The 22367-nt window shown below is 40.0% G+C and overlaps 2 protein-coding genes across 2 annotated transcripts; both read left to right on the top strand.

Annotated features, from left to right (window-relative positions):
* Window positions 1–986: 986 nt before the first annotated feature.
* Window positions 987–14313, top strand: LOC121750266 (phosphatidylinositol 4-kinase alpha 1-like). The gene is made up of 26 exons (XM_042144776.1): window positions 987–2129; window positions 2260–2601; window positions 2695–2856; window positions 3042–3212; window positions 3330–3488; window positions 3587–3714; window positions 3804–4110; window positions 5126–5294; window positions 5428–5645; window positions 5962–6120; window positions 6212–6394; window positions 6506–7015; window positions 7103–7462; window positions 7692–7906; window positions 8069–8249; window positions 8357–8493; window positions 8596–8746; window positions 9079–9345; window positions 9818–9895; window positions 9978–10055; window positions 10556–10728; window positions 10809–11004; window positions 11888–12028; window positions 12885–13093; window positions 13528–13689; window positions 13776–14313. Exons 1-26 carry the CDS (start codon window positions 1269–1271, stop codon window positions 14032–14034), a joined length of 5976 nt encoding a protein of 1991 aa, XP_042000710.1. The 5' UTR covers window positions 987–1268; the 3' UTR covers window positions 14035–14313.
* A 207-nt stretch (window positions 14314–14520) lies between these two features.
* On the top strand, window positions 14521–22303 carry LOC121750500 (ABC transporter I family member 10-like). Its single transcript, XM_042145040.1, has 5 exons — window positions 14521–14851; window positions 15125–15211; window positions 15722–15847; window positions 15930–16052; window positions 22006–22303. The coding sequence occupies exons 1-5, from the start codon at window positions 14582–14584 to the stop codon at window positions 22213–22215; spliced, it is 816 nt and encodes a 271-aa protein (XP_042000974.1). The 5' UTR covers window positions 14521–14581; the 3' UTR covers window positions 22216–22303.
* Window positions 22304–22367: the final 64 nt, after the last annotated feature.

Here is a 22367-nt window from a genome sequence, read left to right as displayed (position 1 = left end):
GTGAATACACATCCGGGTACGTGGTACCCGGACTTGTTGTTCGTTCCAAGCTTGAATAGCAGCTTGGTAGCGTTCGACTTCGTTGTTGATTTCTTCTTGGATTGTCGGTACCGCCTCTTCTAACATTCGGGACATTTGAGCATCGAATAATCTTTGACGAAGAGACATTTTTTCGAATTTTAGGAAGAGAAATGAAGTTGAATGGATATGAAAATGGATAGAGTGGCATTTATAAATAAATTTTCGAATTAAAAAAAGAGTTGCGGCCCGACCCGACCCGAACACGAATTAACGCTGGGTCGGACCGCGTTGCGGCCCGTTCCGAACCAATTAACCCTAGGCCGGGCCGGACCCCGGGAGCGTCCTCAGTCCGCAACTGCGGCCCCGGGACCGGCACCGGCCGCATCTTCCTCTCCTCCAACGCAACGCCCGGGCTAGGACTCGCTCATTGCGGCCCGGCCCAAAGCGTTAAGGATGCTCTAATCGATCGAATTACGCCCGCAACTAATGAAATAAGACGGCCGGCTGCCGCCAATCAAATTCATTTTGTTGCAGAAAAATAAAATTAAAATCATAATAAACCGTTGGTAAATTTGACATAGGAATAATTTTGTACTCTCTCCGTCTCTATGAATATGCATTTTAGATTCGACCCAAATTTTAATGTAAAATAAAAAAGTAAGAAAGAGGTAGAGAAAATAAGTAATTAGAATATTTAGGGGAGATTGAGCTCCATCTCATTAGAGGTATAGTATAATTTAGTTCATCCATCTCATTAGAGGTATAGTATAATTTAGTTCATCAACTTAGTTGATTTAAATTACTAGTAGTAATTTTAAGAGAATATACAAAATTACGAGAACAAGCCGTACCATCCCTTTTTCCTAGTTTTTTGGAGTTATACAAAAAAGGGAAAAAATAGAATTTGATACACAAAATAAAAAAAAATTATAAAACAAAAAAAGAAAAAGGCAGGCACAGACAAACACAAAAAGATCTGAAAAAACGGAGGCGCGGTAATGTGTGCCCTCAACGCTGCACAACTCGGGGCGAAGACGAAGAGCGAAAGTCTCCATACGGCGCCGTTTCATCCCCGGCATCTGTTCCCCATCTCCGCCGCTGTTCATAAACCCTAATTTTGCTGGATTCCGTTCCGAAACTCACCGCATTCAGTTGTTGTAATTCTCGGCGGCACCTGCTGCTTTTGATCAATGAGAATTGAATTGGAATTTTGAGAATCTACACGAATCGGAGTTAGATTTCGAGCAATGGAGTCGTTGGTGGAGCTCTGCGATTTAATCGCGCAGAATCCTGCGCAATTTGGTAATAAGATAGCGTGGATTTGCAGCCGCTGCCCGCCGGCGGAGTCGCTGGTGACGGGATCGCCGACTGTTTCCAGGTCTCAACTCCATGCGATACTCGCGGTCGCGCGATTCCTTTCGAAATGCCCGAATTCGGAACACGAAACCCCCAAGTCGCTGATTCTCGCGTTTTACCGCTCAATTCCTTTGACCTTTAATCCCAAATTCTGGCCGCAGGCGTTTTATCCCGCGGATGTTTCTTCGTTTTTCACCGATTTCATGAGTTACATTTCGAATGCGGCCGAACTATCTCCTAATTTTTCTAGTGATGTTGCGGGATTCACGGGGGAAATTGTACTTCAGACGATAGCAAATGCTGATTCAAGCATATCTAGGGTGTTCTTGAATGCTCTGTGTTCGAATTTCCCTCCGATTCTTCCCGCCGATGCCAATAAATTGATACGCGTTCTTCTTGATCGCTTTGATGTTGGGATTCCTACTTCTCCAAAGGAAGGAATTTTGACCCCTGATGTAGGTTCGGCGCAGGGCTCTCCGTTGAGTGGGAACTATAATCAGTCCCCTAATGTTTCTGCAGATTCATCAAGCAGCTCTGGTATTGTGGCGAATGGGGACTTATCTGCTCCTGCAGCTTATAAGAAGAACTTAAAATTCTTTGAGGAGGAGCCGGTGGAGGGTCTTGAAAAACAAGAAATTGTTTTCAAGTTGATTGGACATGTATGCAGCAAGGTGGCTATTGATCCCCGCCTCACAGAGCAAGTGCGAGGAATAGCAAAGAGTCAACTTAGCTCAATGGCTGATTTCTTGAAGGTAATGACTAACTCTAGTAAACTTGCACAATTCCGTGTCAAGGTGGTTGCCATTAAATTTGGTACTGCTAAATATATATTGAAATTAACGCATAAACAATTACCGTTGAAATTGTTTGTGGCATTGACAGATACGGAAGCGCGATTGGTCGGAGCAGGGGCAGTTGCTGAAAGTCAGGATAAACAGAAAGCTGTCAGTGTATCAAGCGGCTGCGTTGCTGCAAATTAAGACTCTCGCATCTCTTGACACAGAAGGAAAGTCTTCAAAAAAATTGTTGCATGGAGCTCTTGGATTGTTAATTGAGGCGGCAGAGGCATGCTTGTTCTCCGTGTGGCGTAAATTGAGAGCTTGTGAAGATCTTTTTGACTGTTTGATTTCTGGCATCTCTCAAGCTGCTGTTATTCGTGGAGGTCAGCTCCTCCGGGTTCTGCTAATTCGTTTTAAACCCCTTGTGCTGGCTACTTGCGCTCAGGTATACTCAGTCTTTGGCTGGATTTGCTCCATATGATTGTTAATATCATAAAACAATCTTTTTTTTTTCTTCCTTGTGATCTTCTGTGAACAGGCCGATACTTCAGCTAGCAGTCAAGGATCTATGTTCAATAGTGTCTTGAAAACATGTTGTGAGTTAATTGAATTCGGTTGGTCCAGGGATCGGGCTCCCTTGGATACCTTTATCATGGGACTGGCAACTAGTATTCGTGAACGAAACGATTACGACGAAGAGGTTAGTATCTGTTAACACTATTCCAGGCTGGCAACTGTTTCTTTTATGTTAACAATAAGATGCAAAACATTTTATTGAATTATTGATTAAAACAGTGGACAAACTAAATTTCAGTGAGGCCAATTTGACCAAGACACCCACACATTCTTCTGTTTTTGGCTTGACATTCTTATGTGCTTTATCAGGATGGAAAAGAGAAGCCAGCAACCCCACCTATACAGCTGAACATCATACATTTGTTGGCTGAGCTCAACGTTTCCGTTAGGAAGCATGAAGTTGTAGATATGATACTACCCCTTTTTATTGAAAGCTTAGAAGAAGGTGATGCTTCGACTCCTGGATTATTGAGGCTTCGCGTAAGTTCCAATCTCTTTAACATAAAATCCTTATACTTTCTCTTGAGCTTATTTGCCTTTTCTTATAAATTTTATCTTGCATTATTTTCTCAACCTGCTTTTGTTGAGTTACTGCAGCTTCTTGATGCTGTTTCTCGCATGGCGAGTTTAGGTTTTGAGAAGTCTTACCGTGAAGCAGTGGTTTTAATGTCTCGAAGCTACATGGGCAAACTCTCAGAAGTTGGCTCTGCTGAAAGTAAAACCCAGGCACCTGAGGCGACAACGGAACGCATTGAGGTATGTTTCGACATTGCATCTGAATATTGGTAGGATACTCCATGAGGGGTAGAATTCTGCTGTAGCAAATAGTTGCTCACTGATTCAATCACCTCTAGACGTTACCTGCAGGATTTTTGTTGATTGCAAGTGGTATTACATGTAATAAGTTGCGGTCTGATTACCGTCACCGTTTACTATCACTTTGCTCAGATGTCGGCCTGGCGGCAGAGTCCAAAAGTGGAAGGTAAAGTTTAGCAATTGTTGTTTGTAAAAATTCAGTTTTTGGATACTAATTCGTGAGTGACTTACTAACTAGTTAAATCAATATTTCAGGAGTGGAGCAGATTTTCTTGGTCCTCTTCTTCCTGCTGTGGCTGAAATATGTTCTGATTTTGATCCTTGTGTAGATATAGAACCTTCACTCTTAAAGCTATTTCGTAACTTGTGGTTCTATATTGCGCTCTTTGGCTTAGCACCTCCGATACAGAAAACTGCAGCTACGTCAAAGTCAGTTTCAACTTCACTTAATAGTGCAGGCAGTGTGGGTACCACTGCTCTCCAAGCTGTGGGTGGACCATACATGTGGAATTCATTATGGTCTGCTGCTGTTCAGCGTATTTCTCAAGGGACCCCACCTCTCGTAAGTTAACCTAGTAGTTATTAAATAAGCACTTAGTTATCTTCGCTCTTGGCCACCTTTTTTTATGGGGGAAACTTTATTGATTTGAAAATAAAAAAGAAATAATTGGATTTTCCTACATACTCAAATATAGTCGTGCAAGCTTGTTCTGGTGGAACCATGGTGATTTTAACTTTATTTTGCATTCACTTTTATTTCCTACATCTTGCAGATATAGTAAAATATATACTCCACTTAATAAAGTCCATTTGTCCCTATCAACAAATAAAATTGGAGTTTACCTGGCTTTGAACTTTTGAATCCTAAACAGTATGATTAAAATGCCGTTTAATTGTTAAACCATGAATTGTTTTGTGTCCGGATCTCTCTTTTCTCTGTAGATTAATTGCTTGAATATTACAAATGATGCCATATATGTCCAGTCCTTTTTCTCGGCTCAAGGATCTGAATTGGAAAGAAAGATGGTAGTAAGAAACTAAGAATGCTTGATGTATTTCCTTTTCATGCTATCAGGAATTTAGAATTCACTGTGAAAAATAGGAAAAAAAGAGAATGATAGCATGCACTGCATGTTCAGGTAAAGCAACTAAGACATTGGGCATACTCTTATTTCAGAGGGTATTTTTGTTCATTTATCTTAAGTTTATGCTTAGCATGTACTGTAGAGTGATACTCTTGAACTTCAAGAATCAATATTAGAGTCCTTTGACCTTTTGTTGAACAACTTCTTTGTTCACTTCACTATGGAGATGTACAATGATGATTAAAAACTCTTTTTTTAATTAGTTTCTAAAATGAAATCAAAGTTGATAAGGTGGAGTATAACTGTATAAGGTCCCTTTAACAGGTCAAATCATTCCTTGAATGTCTGTTACGTCAAGTTTATGGTATTGTTTGGATATTCTTGTTGTTTGATTTTATATGCGTTACTTGGGGCCATTATTGATGTTTTAGTTACGTGTACCAAGTACTTTGTTAAAACTAATTTTTCTGATGGCAAAAATTGTGTGTTCAGGTTGTGAGCTCTGTGAAATGGCTTGAAGATGAGTTGGAACTCAATGCTCTGCACAACCCAGGTAGTCGTCGAGGAAGTGGGAATGAGAAAGCTGCTGTAACTCAAAGAAGTGCTCTTGCTGCTGCTTTGGGAGGGCGGGTGGAGGTTTCTGCAATGAGTACAATCTCAGGTCTTTGAATAGCATATTTTATTTAGGCAAATCAGACTCCTATATTTGGATGTATTGAAATCAGTCAACGTTCTATTAATTAAGTGATTGGCTCCAATCCTAAAAATTTGGATACCATATTTGACTTCTGCAGGTGTGAAAGCAACCTATCTTTTAGCAGTAGCATATCTAGAGATAATACGATTTAGCAGCAATGGAGGTATTCTGAATGGAAACCCAAATGCAACTGGCTCTCGGAGTGCCTTCAGCTGCGCCTTTGAATACCTAAGAAGTCCTAATCTTATGCCTGCTGTATCTCAGTGTTTGACTGCTATTGTTCATCGAGCATTTGAAACAGCAATAACTTGGCTGGTATTCTCCTTCTCATCCTCTCTTCTGTTTTGTCTTGTTTGTGGATCTGCACAAGTTTGGCTTATTCTTTTGGACATTATATTGACAATTTTGTGGTCTTATTGGGATATTTCGTTTTTTTTCCATAACTTCTGGCATAACTTGTACTTAATTCTGGTGACCTTTATAAGAATAGTTTTGCAATTTAATTTATATAATGTGCTCTAAGCTTGTAAGTTATTTGTTATTCTGTTTGTTTCTTTCTCAATATGCTTTTCTTTATTCTATTATCGAGATTCCTTCCCTAAATGTCATGGTCTATATCAACCTTCTGTAGGAGGATAGAGCATCTGAGACAGGGCCTGAAGCTGAGATTAGGGAGTCTACTCTCTCGGTTCATGCCTGTTTTCTAATAAAAAACTTGTCCCAAAGGGATGAGCATGTACGAGATATATCTAATACTTTGTTAACTCAACTCAGAGAGAGATTACCTCAGGTAAAATGCCATATGGTTGTGTCATCATCTCACACTTCATTTTCTAGCTCACATTCTAAGAATACCTGCGTATGGTTTACATGTCTTGCAGATATTGTGGAATTCATCTTGTTTGGATGCTCTTCTGCTTTCAATGCATAATGATCCACCTTCTGCTGTTGTGAGTGATCCTGCCTACGTTACCAGTGTCCGCACTTTGTACCAAAAGGTTGTCCGTGAGTGGATTGTTGTGTCGCTTTCACATGCTCCGTGCACTAGTCAGGGTCTTCTTCAGGTTTGTAACTTTCTTTACTGGAAGGCATCTATATCATTGCATTTTCTTATTTTTTTCCCTCAATCTTTCTAAATGGAATCTCAGCTCTTCTTGTACCCTTTCTATATTCAGGAAAACCTTTGCAAGGCTAATACTTGGCAGAGAACACAGCCAGCAGCTGATGTTGTTTCTCTATTGTCTGAGATACGGATAGGCACTGGTAAAAATGATTGTTGGAACGGTCCAAAAACTGCAAATATTCCAGCAGTTATGGCCGCCGCCGCCGCCGCGTCGGGTGGAAACCTGAAGTTGATGGATGGATTCAATTTGGAGGTTCTTGGTACTGGTATGGTCAGTGCGACAGCTAAGTGTAACCATGCAGGAGAAATTGCTGGAATGAGAAGATTATATGAGAGCATTGGTGGTCTTGATCAATCTACTGGTAGTCTAAATCAAGATAATCCAGATGGGTCGGCACAGCCACCACATACCAAAAAAGAATCCTTCAATGAGGTATTGCTTTCCAAATTCGTAAAGCTGCTTCAGAAGTTTGTAACTGTTGCAGAGAAAGGGGAAGAAGTAGATAAATCATCTTTCCGTGAAACTTGTTCTCAAGCCACTGCTTTGCTTCTTTCCAATCTGGTAATAACTTTTTCTAAACTTCTCCTTATATTAGTTACGACTTCAATTTTCTGTCTTTTTAAAACATGATTTAACATATTTTATCAGGATTCAGATTCAAAATCAAATCCTGAGAGTTTTTCTCAACTTCTGCGCCTTCTTTGCTGGTGTCCAGCTTACATAACCACACTTGACGCTGTGGAGACTGGCGTGTTCATCTGGACATGGCTGGTTTCTGCTGCTCCTCAGTTGGGTTCTGTAGTTCTTGCTGAGCTGGTAGATGCATGGCTATGGACAATAGACACTAAGCGAGGCCTATTTGCTTCGGATGTAAGGTGTTCTGGACCTTCTGCGAAATTGAGGCCCCAACTTGTAGCTGGTGAGCCCCAGTTGAGGCCAGAGAAGGACCCGGTTGAACAAATAATGGCGCATAGACTGTGGCTTGGATTTTTTATTGATCGGTTTGAAGTAAGATTCTGCTATCTACTCTCATAGGTCTTATTCAAAGCCTCTGTCATCTGTATCAAATTTTAATTCTGATCCCAAATGTTACGCTTTAATTCTATACTAAATAAGCTGCCAAAGATGACAAGTTAGAAATGTTGCATGACAAAAATATTTTTGTCGTGGGATCCTTAAGCTGTAACGCACTTATGAATGCACGCTAACTTGTTGCTTTGAAATATTGTCTTTTCAGGTAGTTCGGCATGACAGTGTTGAACAGCTTTTGCTACTTGGCCGGATGTTACAAGGGACAACAAAACTCCCCTGGAATTTTACTCGACATCCAGTTGCCGTAGGAACTTTCTTCACTCTTATGCTTTTCGGCGTGAAATTTTGTTCGTGTCATACACAGGGAAACCTTCAGAACTTCAGATCAGGGCTTCAGTTGCTGGAAGATAGAATATATAGGTATAGCATTTTGTCATGTTCATAAATCTATTTTTGACATCTTAACTGAGTGTATCTTTACACTGAGCTGACTTGAACATTTTTTTCAATTGTTTGATTACTTTGACTCAGTGTAGACCTCTGATTCTATTCCTTTTTTATCATTTTTTTCTGTTTCAAAAGAGCTGCCTTAGGGTGGTTTGCTCACCAGCCAGAGTGGTATGATTCGAGAAACAAATATTTTGCCCAGAGTGAAGCTCAATCCGTTTTAGTGTTTGTCCATCATCTTTCTGAGCGGGTTGACCCAACACACCATGAAACGAAAGCTCGGGGAGTTGAAAATGGCAGCTCCACAAATGACTCTGTAAGTAATTATAAAAATCCTGAAGTGCACGCACCTACACCATAAAACATTTGATATTCTTTATGCACGGGTTTTACGAAGCTGGGGAAAATTCTTATGTTCTGCAGAAGGATCACTATCATCCTATCTGGGGTCAGATGGATAACTATGCTGTTGGGCGAGAGAAGCGGAGACAGTTACTTCTTATGTTATGCCAACACGAAGCAGACAGACTTGAGGTTTGGGCTCATCCTGTTGGATCAAAGTAATGATCGTTGACCTTCTCAAACTATTTCATTGAATTTTCTTTTAGTTTAGTTAGTTGTGGTGATATATATGATATCTCCAATACTAAACTCGTGTACAGGGAAAGCTCTTCCCGGCTTAAAATTAGCTCCGACAAATGGGCTGAGTGTGCAAGGATTGCTTTTACCGTCGATCCTCGGATTGCTATGTCATTAGGTGCACGATTTCCAGCAAATTCTTCTCTGAAGACTGAAATCACGCAGCTAGTCCATGTACACTTATGAACTTTCCTGAGACTAAATAACTTTACATGCTAGCATAACATATTAGTTCAGGAGTGAGTCAATTCACACACACAAAAATTCAATAAGAGTCTATAATTAAAGCAAGAAAGCCTTACAACAAGCAACTCCTTTCTGAGCCTATTAGTATGTTCTTAATACAGTTTCAGAGTTCCCATCTCGAGTAAGACTATAATGTATAAGCTGAAAGATGTAGATGAGACTTTTCATGTCAAAACACATCGCATATTGGTTGTATTTTCCATCTTTATTAATTTGTTTTGACATGGTTTTAACCTGTGCATTGTTTTTCTTCTTCTTAGTCACATATAGCGGAGATTCGCAGTATTCCAGAAGCTTTGCCTTATTTCATAACCCCCAAAGCGGTAGACGACAATTCAACACTTCTGCAACAATTACCACACTGGGCAGCTTGTTCAATTACGCAAGCTTTAGAGTTCCTTACCCCAGCATATAAAGGCCACCCTCGAGTCATGGCTTATGTTCTCAGGGTGTTGGAATCTTATCCTCCTGATAGAGTGACATTCTTTATGCCTCAGTTGGTGCAGGCACTAAGACATGATGAAGGGGTATGATGGCTTGCTTTCTTGTGATTGCATTTTGGTGGCATATAGCAGAGTGATATTGTGAAGTAAAGAAGTCTACATATTAAAACTGCAAGCTAGGTGGTATTATTAGTTTGGTGCCATGTGTCCATGTCTTTTGAGTCGCCCTTGATATGTACTCCCTCCGTCCCACTCAAGATGTCCACATTCTTGAGTGGCACAAAGTTTTAGGTGGAGTAATTTTTTGTGACAAAGTAGAGTGGAAAAGGTGATTGAATATTTTAATGAGAGAGGAGAGAGAGAGATTTATTTCCAAATATAGAAAGTGGACATCTTGAGTGGGACGGAGGGAGTATAATAGAAACTACTAGTATTTGCATGTTTAAGAAAATGATCTTACTTGAAATCATCACTCAAATAAGAAAATTTTTTAGCGTTCTCACTTTACCTTGAATATTATATCAGAAATGTACTTTACATGTTAGCAATTATGCAGAAGTTGGTCGAGGGTTACCTTCTTAGAGCTGCTCAACGAAGTGATATCTTTGCCCATATTCTGATATGGCACTTACAGGTGAAAATATTACTGATGGTATACAGCATATTATGCAATTTATCTATTGTTCGAGTTATTTATGACAGGATTTTCCTTACAGGGTGAAGAAGCCTGTGTTCCTGAGGCAGGGGCCGGGGCAGGAGCAGGGGCAAAAGATGCACCTTTGCCATCTCCCACGGTATACTTCTTCTGATGCAGAAAAGAACAAAATACATTTTTTTATTACACATTCGTCATTATAATCGTTGGTGTGTATTTTTCTAAATCCATGATAATTATGTTAATAGTCATAGAGCATAGATGTTTCTGCATGTTATATTGATCCTCTGCAGAATTCCAAGCACTTCTTTATATGATTGTCATATATAGTCACATATATGAAGATTGATTTTGTTTGTTGATTGATCATAGATGGCTTGCAATATATCCATTCTATAACAGTCCTCAAGTATGATAGTTTCCCTTGGAAATACTTTAGTAATCAGTTTCTGTTTCACAATTTCTATCTTAGTTTAGTTCTGAAGCTGTGGTCTTTTTTATACTTGTTAGTATGCCTTGAATCTGTATAGATTATGTTTCCTAATTGGGATAGGATTATGTTTCCGAATTGGGACAGGATCTCACCTATTTATATGGGAGTAGGGCACATAATTAATTGTTTCCTCTCTTTTTCTCCAGACTGTCGCCTTTCAAGCTTTGCTTCCAGTAGTAAGAGAAAAAATAATTGATGGTTTCAGTCCCAAAGCGCGTGCTATTTTTCAAAGAGAATTTGATTTCTTTGACAAGGTTACATCTATATCCGGTGTCCTCTTTCCAATTCCAAAAGAGGATAGGCGAGCTGGCATAAGAAAGTAGGAATTACACTTCAAATTTTGCTTGTTGTTTCTCCTATTTAATGTTAATGGCAAGATATTTATTTTAATATTGATAGAGAATTGGAGAAAATCCAAGTTGATGGAGATGACCTCTACCTACCTACAGCTCCCGGCAAACTTGTAAGGGGTATACAGGTTGATAGTGGAATACCTTTACAATCAGCAGCAAAAGTCCCTATAATGATAACATTCAATGTCGTGGACCGGGATGGGGATCATAATGATATAAAGCCTCAAGCTTGTATTTTCAAGGTATGTGACATTCTGAATGGATTGGGTGCTTAGCATAGTTCATCTCAAGGTATTAACTCCATGAACTGCTGATCCGTTGGACCAGTGAGCTTGTATGTATTTGAATGCTATCATAGTTCAATTCAAGTTTGGATCAAAACTAATGGCTACTGGAGTTTGTCTAGGCACACAATACCTGTTTATAGTTTATAAGGACAGAACAATAGTGGTTGATGAAGATAAGATCAAAAAGTGGTTGATGTATTAGCAACAACAGGAAGATCTTATGACAGAACAATAGCTAAGTAAAGAAGACACATCAAAGTTATGAAGTAAAGGCAGTTGTGTATTTGACCTGAGGCTATCTGTTGCAAAGTTTGTGCAGACTTTAAATATATATACATGTGGGGCCCTTGAACCTAAATCTTTATTTTGTGATTTACTAATGTGGGACCATGTAGGCAGCTTTTTAGCCATACATCCTGGCTCAGCTATACCCATATCTTTTGGTGCACTTCTTAATGATCTCATACTCTGATTTTATATCCTTCCTAATTGGACTATGTGCTTTACTATCTGCTATGTGGAAATGCTGGTTATCTTGCAACCTAGCACGTAATGAACCAAGACCTCACTAGAAAACTGTTTAAGAGGCATTCTAGGCAGTAAGTGATTTGAAATAAGGATGCAACTTCTTTTGTGTGTGTCTGCTGTCTGATTTGTTCTCTCCTTCTAAGATTATGCATGCGTTAATCTTCTTTATGTGGTTTGCAGCATGGCTTAGTACTGCATGCAATTAAGAAAGTATCTGTGTTAATTTGTTTCCTAGTTGTAGCAAAGAGAAGTAGATAAGCATATCTGAAAATACATGGTTCGTATCCTGATGCAACTGGTTTGCTTGTAGGTTGGAGATGACTGCCGACAAGATGTACTTGCTTTGCAAGTTATTTCACTTTTGAAGGACATCTTTGAAGCTGTTGATCTTAGTCTCTATGTGTTTCCTTATGGAGTACTCCCAACTGGCCCAGAGAGAGGAATTATTGAGGTGTGTCAACGTCATCTATTACATTATACTTCTATGAACAATTTTTTGGCATGTCCCTGAATTTTTACCAGATGATTTCTTCACAATCTAATGCTCATCATGCATCTATTGCCTTTTATCTTTCTTTCTAATTTGCTTTTCTTGAATATTATGAATAATATATTAATGTGCACCTCGCCACTTGGTGAATTAGTTAACAAAATAAGAGATTTGTCGACTATACTGTTTTATTTCATATGGCAGAACACATTTTATTTGTGCAAGCACCAAAACTAAACTGTTCTAGGCGTGAAACTCAGAATGATGATTAGCGACACAAGCACGATTGTCTATTGGACTCTTAGAAAAATGGGACTCTCATTCTAATGGATCAAACATGATTGTGAGGCCATAAAGAGAATATTAAATAACTGGTTCACTTGCACATGGCTGTTCACAAAGACAAAGTATGAGGCACACTAATATTAAGTAGAAACTCTCAGGATGTATTCAGGATTACTCCATTGTACCAATCAGCATTATTACTTAAGTTATTGCTCATTTTGAAAAGTGTCATGAGGCAATCTATTTTAAAAAATTAACCAAATGCCATTCTAATAAAGATGCTTGACATGTATTGTTGGTGTCCTATCTGGTTGAAAAAATGTAAAGGCTTGTGTGTTGTCGAGAAGGAAATTTAACTTACATTACTTATTGTTTTGAAGAAGCTGGTACTCTATGCTGTATCTGCACTGCATCTTCTTGAATAAGCTATGGATGCCGAGCTCTGAAGCAATTCCCTTAAATAGCTTGACATGTTCTCATATCCGCTTCCTATCATTGTTTGCCCTAAATTTCCTACTTATATGCTTGACAGGTTGTGCCTAATTCTCGAAGTAGGAGTCAGATGGGCGAGACCACTGATGGTGGTCTATATGAGATATTTCAACAGGACTTTGGGCCAGTTGGATCACCCAGCTTTGAAACTGCTAGGGAGAATTTTCTCATTAGCAGTGCTGGATATGCAGTTGCTAGCCTCTTGCTTCAACCAAAAGATAGGCATAATGGGAATCTTTTGTTTGACAGGTAAGTGCATATGCGCATCAATGCTTAAAATACAATAACCCAAAGCTTTACTTGGTCATTTTAAATCCATAGATGGATTCTGTGGTTCACAATTCCATCCTTTTAGTCTCCAAAGTTCAGTATTTAGATTGCCATTATTTTTTGGCATGAATCATCTTGTGCTTTATTTTCTTACATTCTACAAATATTTTGATCTATCCTAAGGAGATGGGAATTATTTTTTTGTTGAAGGATTAGACACACCATGTTATCAGGATGCATTAGAGATTTACAGTCTCTGATGATTCAGAGTGAAAAAAATGTGATTGATGATTAAAATCCATTGACAGTCAACTTATATAGCATGAAAATCTATGTTGGTTCAGTTGTGCAGTTAGTTTTAATATATACCTTTTACATTATACTAAGCCTGTTGCGATTCTTTGCGAATGCAGTGTAGGTAGGCTCGTTCATATTGATTTTGGTTTTATCTTGGAAACTTCTCCTGGTGGAAACATGAGGTTTGAAAGTGCTCACTTCAAACTGAGTCATGAGATGACTCAACTACTCGACCCATCAGGGGTGATGAAAAGTGATACGTGGTACCAGTTCGTAAGGTAATGTGTTAGTAATATCTTGGTCTGTCTCTCTTTTCAAGAATTATGCTTGATGCTAGCTAACGTTGTCATCTTTCCTTGCACAGCTTGTGTGTAAAGGGTTACCTTGCTGCACGACGCTACATGGATGGGATCCTAAGTACAGTGGCCATGATGCTCGACAGCGGGTTGCCTTGCTTCAGCAGAGGAGATCCTATTGGAAATCTTCGAAAGAGGTTCCATCCAGAGATGAGCGAGCGCGAAGCAGCCAATTTTATGATTCGCATATGCACCGATGCCTACAATAAGTGGACGACGGCTGGATACGATTTGATTCAATATCTCCAGCAAGGCATTGAGAAATGAGGAAGTTGTATAATCTTGGTCTCGTTATGGTTTTTGACGCTTGTATCTTGTAGCTGGGAAATGAGGAGAAAACCACGAAAATATAGGTGCTATTTATTTTGATGGGGATCGATGCTCCTGTTAATTTATTTAATTTATATTTTTTGTGGTTTCGTTTAAACCTTTTCAGATAGAACTGAGAAACAGAGTTGCAATGTGTGGTGTGATCCATCAACTTGTAAAAATGTAGCTCGATTTTATTTCGTTCCACTTATATTTGATGTTATGATTTCATACTAATCCATCCTACTTGTTTCTAAACTAGTGAAATACTTAAAATATGTCATGTTAATTTCGAAGTCAGAATATAAACACCTTATTAATATTTTCTGTTGGGAATTATTAATTGCTTTGGTAATAAAGAGATAAAAGTATGCTAAATTTGAAATAAGCAAAAATCGTAGACAAACAATGCAGAGTGGGAGTATATTTTATCTTAAAAATCATCGCAGCATATGAGTCAAATAAATATATAACCTTCTTATTATTATAACAAATATTTATCGTAATGAATGCCACCGCCGTGGTTCGCGCCACAGCGGCGGTGCAATTTCCGGTTCCCCGTGCTCACTCTACCGGAGAAAATTACGCCGCAGCTTCCGTCTCCACCGCAGTTGCTAACAGCACAGCAATAGAATGTCGGAATCTAAGCTACTCCGTCAGGACTCGGCAGGGAAATTTTGTCCCTATTATCAACGATTGCTCTCTCACCATCCCCTCCGGCCAGTTCTGGATGCTTCTGGGTCCCAATGGCTGCGGGAAATCTACACTTCTAAAGGTATATAACGATTTTGATTTTTGACGCATGTAATGTGTGTATATTGTTGTCAATTGTTTGTTGAAATTCTAGACAACTTATTTCCTGGATATTTGGGGAGATACCTATATTGGAATTAGCATTAATTTGTTTTATTTGCGTGCTGTTTCACCTCTGTGCATGATGTATTATGATGCAAACATGTATGGGGAAGTGTGAGGTTGCGATATTGGGGAATTGATTTCTCTAATCTCATGAACCCTAATTTCTTAATTTAAACACAACACATTGCAGATTTTGGGTGGTTTATTGAATCCAGGTGGTGGGTATTTGCATGTGAAGAAGCCCAGGAGTTTTGTATTCCAGAATCCTGATCATCAGGTAACGATCAAGTACATGTCACGTTTGTAACTCTGTAAATTATTTCTCTGGTGTAGTCAGATTGCCATAAATCCCTTTTTGTTTGTCTTTTTCATAAGTTAAAATGTTTTGATATAAGCCACCAGCACTTTAGAACACTAAGCTAATATATTTAGGAAAACTTTACAAAGGTGTTGTGCAGTTCGTTGTGACTCTTGTGATTTATGTTGGTTGGAATAAATTATGGGACATGCCATCATTCTTCAACAAGTAATATGTAGGAGCTACATGATAAACACTTATTTAACTTCTTCTCCTCTTGTATATGGTTAATATTAGAGAAACGGAGGCATTGTCGTGGATCTAATTAGGTAATGCACAGGATACGTCAGAAAACTTAAACTTTTGAAGGGCTTCTACCATTTCAGTTTTTGTCATCAGAAATGGCCATGTGTAGCTACATGTCAAATCTGTGTTAAGTCAGAAATTATTTTTATAAGCCATTTTGTAGTCTCCCCATTCTTTTGGCAGGTAGTTATGCCCACTGTGGAGGCGGATGTGGCTTTTGGCCTTGGCAAATTCAATATAGACAATGATGAGATTACATCTAGAGTGGCTGAAGCTTTGGATGCTGTAGGCATGTATGAATATTTGAAAGTATGTCAAAATAAGATAAATTATTTTAATGTTTATGAGCTAAATATTTCTGCAAATCTGACTGTTGTTTTCAAACATCTAGAGACCCGTTCAGACCCTTAGTGGTGGTCAGAAGCAAAGGGTTGCTGTAGCTGGCGCTCTGGCGGAAGCATGCAAAGTATTGTTACTAGATGAACTTACATCATTCTTGGATGAAGATGATCAGGTATGGCTAATGGCCTAGTTTCTTTTTTCAGTTGTTTGTGGAATGACAGGGATAAGAATTTAATGGTCTCTCACAACTTGTGCTATCTGAAGTAAAGTATTACTGGACTACGGGTGAAATCCTAAAATAAATAACCAAAGCCACTCTCTGAAATCCTGAAAATGCATAGAAGAGTCACAAGTTTAAAACATTTCACAGAAAAGTAAAATTGAGATATCCAAATTTTTTACCAAAAATAAGAAAGGTGAGGTATCCACACCTATCCTACAGATGTTGGACTCACTTCTACTGGTAATGATCCTACGGAAAACACATCCTCACACTTTCACTTTGCTTGTATTGGTATGTTGTGCTATATGGCTGGTAAGATATATGCACGGCTGCATGTGCATTGGTCTTTACATATTATTAAGTTCAGGATATTCATTTAGGTTGCTGCCTGGAATCAAAATATAGTGGTTAGAACGATCTAAGTATATTCAGCATTAGATATGTTGGGATTTACGCACACAAGGCTTTCACACACTCAAGAAGATCACACACACACTCACTGTTGTATGAGATCACACACTGCAGAAACACACACACTCACACTTTGAGTATTGAAGATGATAATCTTGGAGAGAAACTGGAAAACTCTTTATTGATAAAACTACTCTAAACTACATACACGGATTTGAGCTATTTAAAGCTCTACAAACAAGTAGCAACTGCTACTAACTAACTACAACAAGAATCAAGAAAACAAGAAGAATAACCGCTACATCTCGGCTAACTAACTGCTTCTTCCTTCTCGGCTCAGACCGAACTGGTTGCTTCTTCCTTCTCGGCTCAATACCGAACTCCCTTCTCGGCTCAAGACCGAACTCTCTTCTCGGCTCATTCCAGCTCAAAGCCGAGCTTCCTTACCGAGCTTCCTTACCGAGCTTCCTTACCGAGCTCCCTTCTAGCTGAGCTTACCGAACTCCTTTCTAGCCGAGCTTACCGAACTCCTTTCTAGCCGAGCTTACCGACTTCTGCCTTCTTCTTCCAACTGAAATGAGCACTCCATTATTACAATTCTCCACCTGAGGGCTCATCTCAGTTCTTGCACAAACATTGATCAACTTCTTGCAATGATCAAACTTGTCTCTACCTAGAGACTTTGTTAGCATGTCAGCCGGATTGTGCAAGGTGTTAATCTTAATCACCTTCACTCTCCCCTTTTCGATCTCATCTCGAATAAAATGCAACTTTATGTCTATGTGCTTGCTCCTTTCATGAAAACCCGGATGTTTAGCCAAGCACATAGCTGAGCTGCTGTCACAATGAATCACCATTGTCTTTTGGTCAAAACCAAAGTCAGAAATCACTCCCTGAATCCAAAAGCTCTCCTGTACAGCTGCAGTGAGAGCTATATACTCTGATTCTGTTGTTGAGAGAGCAACAACACTTTGCAACCCTGATTTCCAGCTGATTACAGTTCTAAACATGGTGAAAAGATAACCTGTTTGGGACTTCCTGTTGTCCAGGTTTGCAGCATAGTCTGCATCACAATAGCCCTGCACAACCTCCTCAGATTCACCTTCCCAGCCATTGAAGACAATCCCCCAGTCCTTAGTTGACTTCATGTACCTCAATATCCACTTAAGAGCATTCCAATGCTCCTTCCCCGGGTCTGCCATGTATCTGCTAGTCACTGAGATAGCATGGGCAAGATCTGGTCTTGTACAAATCATAGTATACATAACACTTCCAACCACACTAGCATAAGGGATAGCCTCCATCTCATCAGCCTCTTGCTTAGTTTTAGGGGCCTGCTCCTTTGAAAGCTTAAAACTCTGGGACAGAGGAGTTGATGCAGCTTTTGCATTTTCCATTTTGAATCTCTGCAAAACTTTCTCAATATAGTCAGTTTGCAGCATCCACAGCTTCTTGCAGCCTCTATCTCTCTGAATATGTATGCCTAGGATCTTCCTTGACTCTCCTAGATCCTTCATTTCAAAGCTTGACTTCAGATCTTGTTTAACTTTCTGAATTTCTGTCATAGAAGGCCCTGCAAGTAGCATATCATCCACATAGAGTAATAGGTAGGCAATGGGAGTCTTGCCTGCCTTATTGATGTAAATGCAATCATCATATTCTGACTTGGAGAAGCCAATCTTCTTCATCTGTGCATCAAACTTCTTATTCCACTGTCTAGGACTTTGCTTAAGTCCATAAAGACTTTTCTGTAACAGGCACACCTTGCCTTCTTCTCCAATCTTCACATAGCCCTCTGGCTGTTCCATGAAGATAGTTTCCTCTAGATCTCTATTTAGGAAGACTGTCTTCACATCAAGCTGTTGTAGCTCCCAGTCAAGCTGATTCACCACAGCCAATAGGATCCTAATTGAAGTGTGCTTCACAACAGGTGCAAACACTTCATTGAAATCGATTCCCTCCTGCTGTGTAAAGCCTCTAGCCACCAGCCTTGCCTTGAACCTGACTCTATCCTTATCAGTGGTCTCAATCTTTCTTTTAAACAACCACTTACAGCTTACTAGCCTCCTTTCCTTACCATCTGTACTCAGCTTGGATTTGTCCACCAAAATCCATGTTTTGTTCTTGAGTAAAGACTCTATTTCCTCATTCATGGCTTCAATCCATCTTTCTCTATCTTTACTCTGCATAGCTTCTTTATATGTGAGTGGATCTGCGCCATCAATACTTTCAGCTGCACACAGAGCATAATACACAACATCAGAGAACTTTGTTGGTGGCCTTGTTTCTCTTCTAACTCTGTCCCTTGCAAGCTGATAGTCTCTGATAGAGTCTGATATAGACTCACCAGCCTGGTTGCCCTGAGTTGGAGCCTCTTCTTTATCTGAATCAGACTCACTCCCTGAGTCAATAACTCCACCTGCTCCTAGACCAACCCCCACAGACTCCACCTTGAAGAAATCACCCTCATCTTCACTGGAGTCCAGCTTATCTTTCAGGTATGGCATCTGATCCTCCAAGAACACCACATCCCTACTCACCAAGACCTTCTGCTTACCGGGCTCAATACACCAGAGCCTATACCCCTTAACACCCCTCTGATACCCCAACATAATACATTTCAGAGCCCTAGCTTCAAGCTTGCTTTGCCTAGCATGAGCATAGGCCACACACCCAAACACCTTGTACTTTGAGTAGTCACTATGAGCTCCATACCACATGTAATCAGGAGTTTCAGATTTCAGGGCAGTAGATGGGCATTTATTGATGAGATCGGCTGCTGTATACACAGCCTCACCCCAGAACCTGCTGCTCAAACCAGAACCAAGAAGTAGGCACCTCACCCTCTCTAGGATTGTCCTATTCATCCTCTCCACAACACCATTTTGCTGAGGATTACCAGGAACAGTCCTATGCCTCTTCATACCCTTCTCTTTACAAAACAGATCAAACTCCGCAGACAAGAATTCTAGGCCATTGTCTGTTCTTAAGCATTTAACACTTCTACCCTTCTCTAGCTCAACCTCCTTACACCATATCTTGAACTTTGTGAGTGTTTCAGATTTTTCTTTAAGAATATATACCCACAACTTCCTTGTATAGTCATCAATGATAGCTAGATAATACTTTCCTCCACCAATTGAACACACCGGTGAAGGCCCCCAAAGATCACTATGTATGTAGTCTAAAGGGGCTGTAGAAGAGTGAATACCTGTAGGATAGGGTGCCTTCTTAGCCTTTCCAAGTATACACTGCTCACAGGGGTTCATCTTGTTGAAATCTCCAGAGATCAGACCCTTCTTGATGAGTTCTTTCAAGCTTCCTTCAGCTGGGTAGCCCAATCTCTTGTGCCATAGCATTATGGAATCATCTGACACTGCATTGCTTTCTCCATCAACAGCCTTAGCCTTCAGATAATAGAGAATATGCTCTCTGTCAGCCTCCATCATCACTGCATCTTCAGATTTAACAAACAATTTTCCTTGACTCATCAATATGGTGAACCCTTTCTGCTCCAGCATTCCCAATGAGATGAGATTCCTCTTCACTTCTGGAATATACCTCACCCCAGTTAGGATCTTTATAGAGCCATCTTGTAGGCTTAGCTTTACCTTCCCTATTCCTCTGATCTGACAAATATGATTGTTTCCAAGAACAACCGTACCCGATGCTTCTTGAAGATCATGAAACCAGCTTCTATTGGGGCACATATGGAAGCTGCACCCCGAGTCCATTATCCACCTGTGACTGACCCCACTGTCACTAATATTCATAAGTTGAGCCGGGGGATCAGCACTCTCCACACAATCAGATTGGTTGTGTCCCTCAGAGGCTATCTTTCTCTTCCATGCATGACAATCTTTCTTCAAATGTCCAGGTTTCTTGCACCAATAGCAAGCTCTGGTTTCCTTCTGAGCATCAGAACTTGAGGGTTTAGAGCCCTCAAACTTCTTCTTGAAGTTCTGCTTCTTGAAACTTCTTCACATTCAAGGCCTCTGCAGCTTGAACATTGGAGCTTGCAGAGCCTCTGTTGGCTGTCTTCTGGAGTTCTTTGGCCATCAAGGCTGAATAGACTTCTGCATAGGTGATAGGTTTATCTCTTCCATAGATAATTGCATCACTTAGCTGGTCATACGAGCTAGGCAAGGCATTCAATGTGAGAATGGCCTTATCCTCATCTGAAATCTTGACATCAACAGATCCCAGGTCATCAATGATCTTGTTGAACTCCTCTAGCTGCTCAATGATGGACCTATCTCCAGAAAAACTATAGGCATACAGCCTCTTCTTGAGATACAGCCGGTTAGCCAAGGATTTGGCCAAGTAAACTTCATCTAACTTGTCCAAGATCTCCACCGCAGTCTTGGCTTCTTGAACTTCCCTCAAGACCTTATCTCCAAGGCACAGAATCACTGCAGAATGTGCCTTGAGCTGCATCTCCTCCATCTTTGCCTGAGCTTTATCATCAAGCACTGGAGCCTTTCCTTTCTCCTCTGGTTTTGCAAGAACTGCGGCCAAGCCTTGTTGAATCAAAACCGCCTTCATCTTCATCTTCCACAGGCTATAATCATTCTTGCCTGTGAATTTTTCTGCATCAAGCCTTGCTGCCATCTCTGAAACCGTTTGATCCTCTGCAAATCAGCTTCAATATCCCTTTCCCACAGACGGCGCCACTTGTTGGGATTTACGCACACAAGGCTTTCACACACTCAAGAAGATCACACACACACTCACTGTTGTATGAGATCACACACTGCAGAAACACACACACTCACACTTTGAGTATTGAAGATGATAATCTTGGAGAGAAACTGGAAAACTCTTTATTGATAAAACTACTCTAACTACATACACGGATTTGAGCTATTTAAAGCTCTACAAACAAGTAGCAACTGCTACTAACTAACTACAACAAGAATCAAGAAAACAAGAAGAATAACCGCTACACCTCGGCTAACTAACTGCTTCTTCCTTCTCGGCTCAGACCGAACTGGTTGCTTCTTCCTTCTCGGCTCAATACCGAACTCCCTTCTCGGCTCAAGACCGAACTCTCTTCTCGGCTCATTCCAGCTCAAAGCCGAGCTTCCTTACCGAGCTTCCTTACCGAGCTTCCTTACCGAGCTCCCTTCTAGCTGAGCTTACCGAACTCCTTTCTAGCCGAGCTTACCGAACTCCTTTCTAGCCGAGCTTACCGACTTCTGCCTTCTTCTTCCAACTGAAATGAGCACTCCATTATTACAAGATATATGTATATTCTTAAGATGTCAAATAAGTTAGTTTTGTTGTGATCTACATTCTTGCTTAATTTGAGGTCATGGCTTCATATAATTGTTGATTAACATGATATGATGTCGCAATTAACCTAGTATTGCTGCATACCCAAGTGTATTTGAACATGGACTCTAGCTTATATCAGTATATGTATCAGCCTACTATGTTGAGGATGCATCATTCAAAATGTGAACAAAGATTATTTGCTACTTTTTGATAGGCTGGGGTTGTAAAAGCAGTTAAAAGCTCTGTGGCTAGTTCCAAAGGAACTACAGCATTGTGGGTTACTCATCGTTTAGAAGAACTCGAGTATGCAGATGGTGCCGTCTACATGGAAGATGGAAGGGTTGTTTTACAAGGCAATGCCTCAACCATAAAGAATTTTGTTGAGTCTAAGCAAGCTTCTTACATTAAGCAAATCAATTCTTGAAAATTTAGCATTGCCATGTATCTTTTCACTGGATTCTTGCATAAGCTGTAGTTATACATCTATATCTACTCTCACATTTCTTCAATAATACATCAAATTATCAAACCTGTAATCGATTTTTTCAGTGTAGCTAATGATGATATAGCGTCGAA

The sequence above is a fragment of the Salvia splendens genome, chromosome 10 (assembly GCF_004379255.2).
Source record: "Salvia splendens isolate huo1 chromosome 10, SspV2, whole genome shotgun sequence".
Taxonomy (NCBI): Eukaryota; Viridiplantae; Streptophyta; class Magnoliopsida; order Lamiales; family Lamiaceae; genus Salvia; species Salvia splendens.
Note: the sequence above shows the minus strand (reverse complement) of the source record. Positions and strands in the feature narration are given on the sequence as shown.

Bases quoted from the DNA above. Each gene is read 5' to 3' on its own strand.
- LOC121750266 (XM_042144776.1), top strand. From the start codon at position 1,269: ATGGAGTCGTTGGTGGAGCTCTGCGATTTAATCGCGCAGAATCCTGCG. The intron at 7,907-8,068 runs GTATAGCATTTT...CTGTTTCAAAAG, and splicing joins CTGGAAGATAGAATATATAG to AGCTGCCTTAGGGTGGTTTG. The intron at 9,896-9,977 runs GTGAAAATATTA...TTTTCCTTACAG, and splicing joins TTCTGATATGGCACTTACAG to GGTGAAGAAGCCTGTGTTCC.
- LOC121750500 (XM_042145040.1), top strand. From the start codon at position 14,582: ATGAATGCCACCGCCGTGGTTCGCGCCACAGCGGCGGTGCAATTTCCG. The intron at 15,212-15,721 runs GTAACGATCAAG...TTCTTTTGGCAG, and splicing joins TCCAGAATCCTGATCATCAG to GTAGTTATGCCCACTGTGGA. The intron at 15,848-15,929 runs GTATGTCAAAAT...TCAAACATCTAG, and splicing joins GCATGTATGAATATTTGAAA to AGACCCGTTCAGACCCTTAG.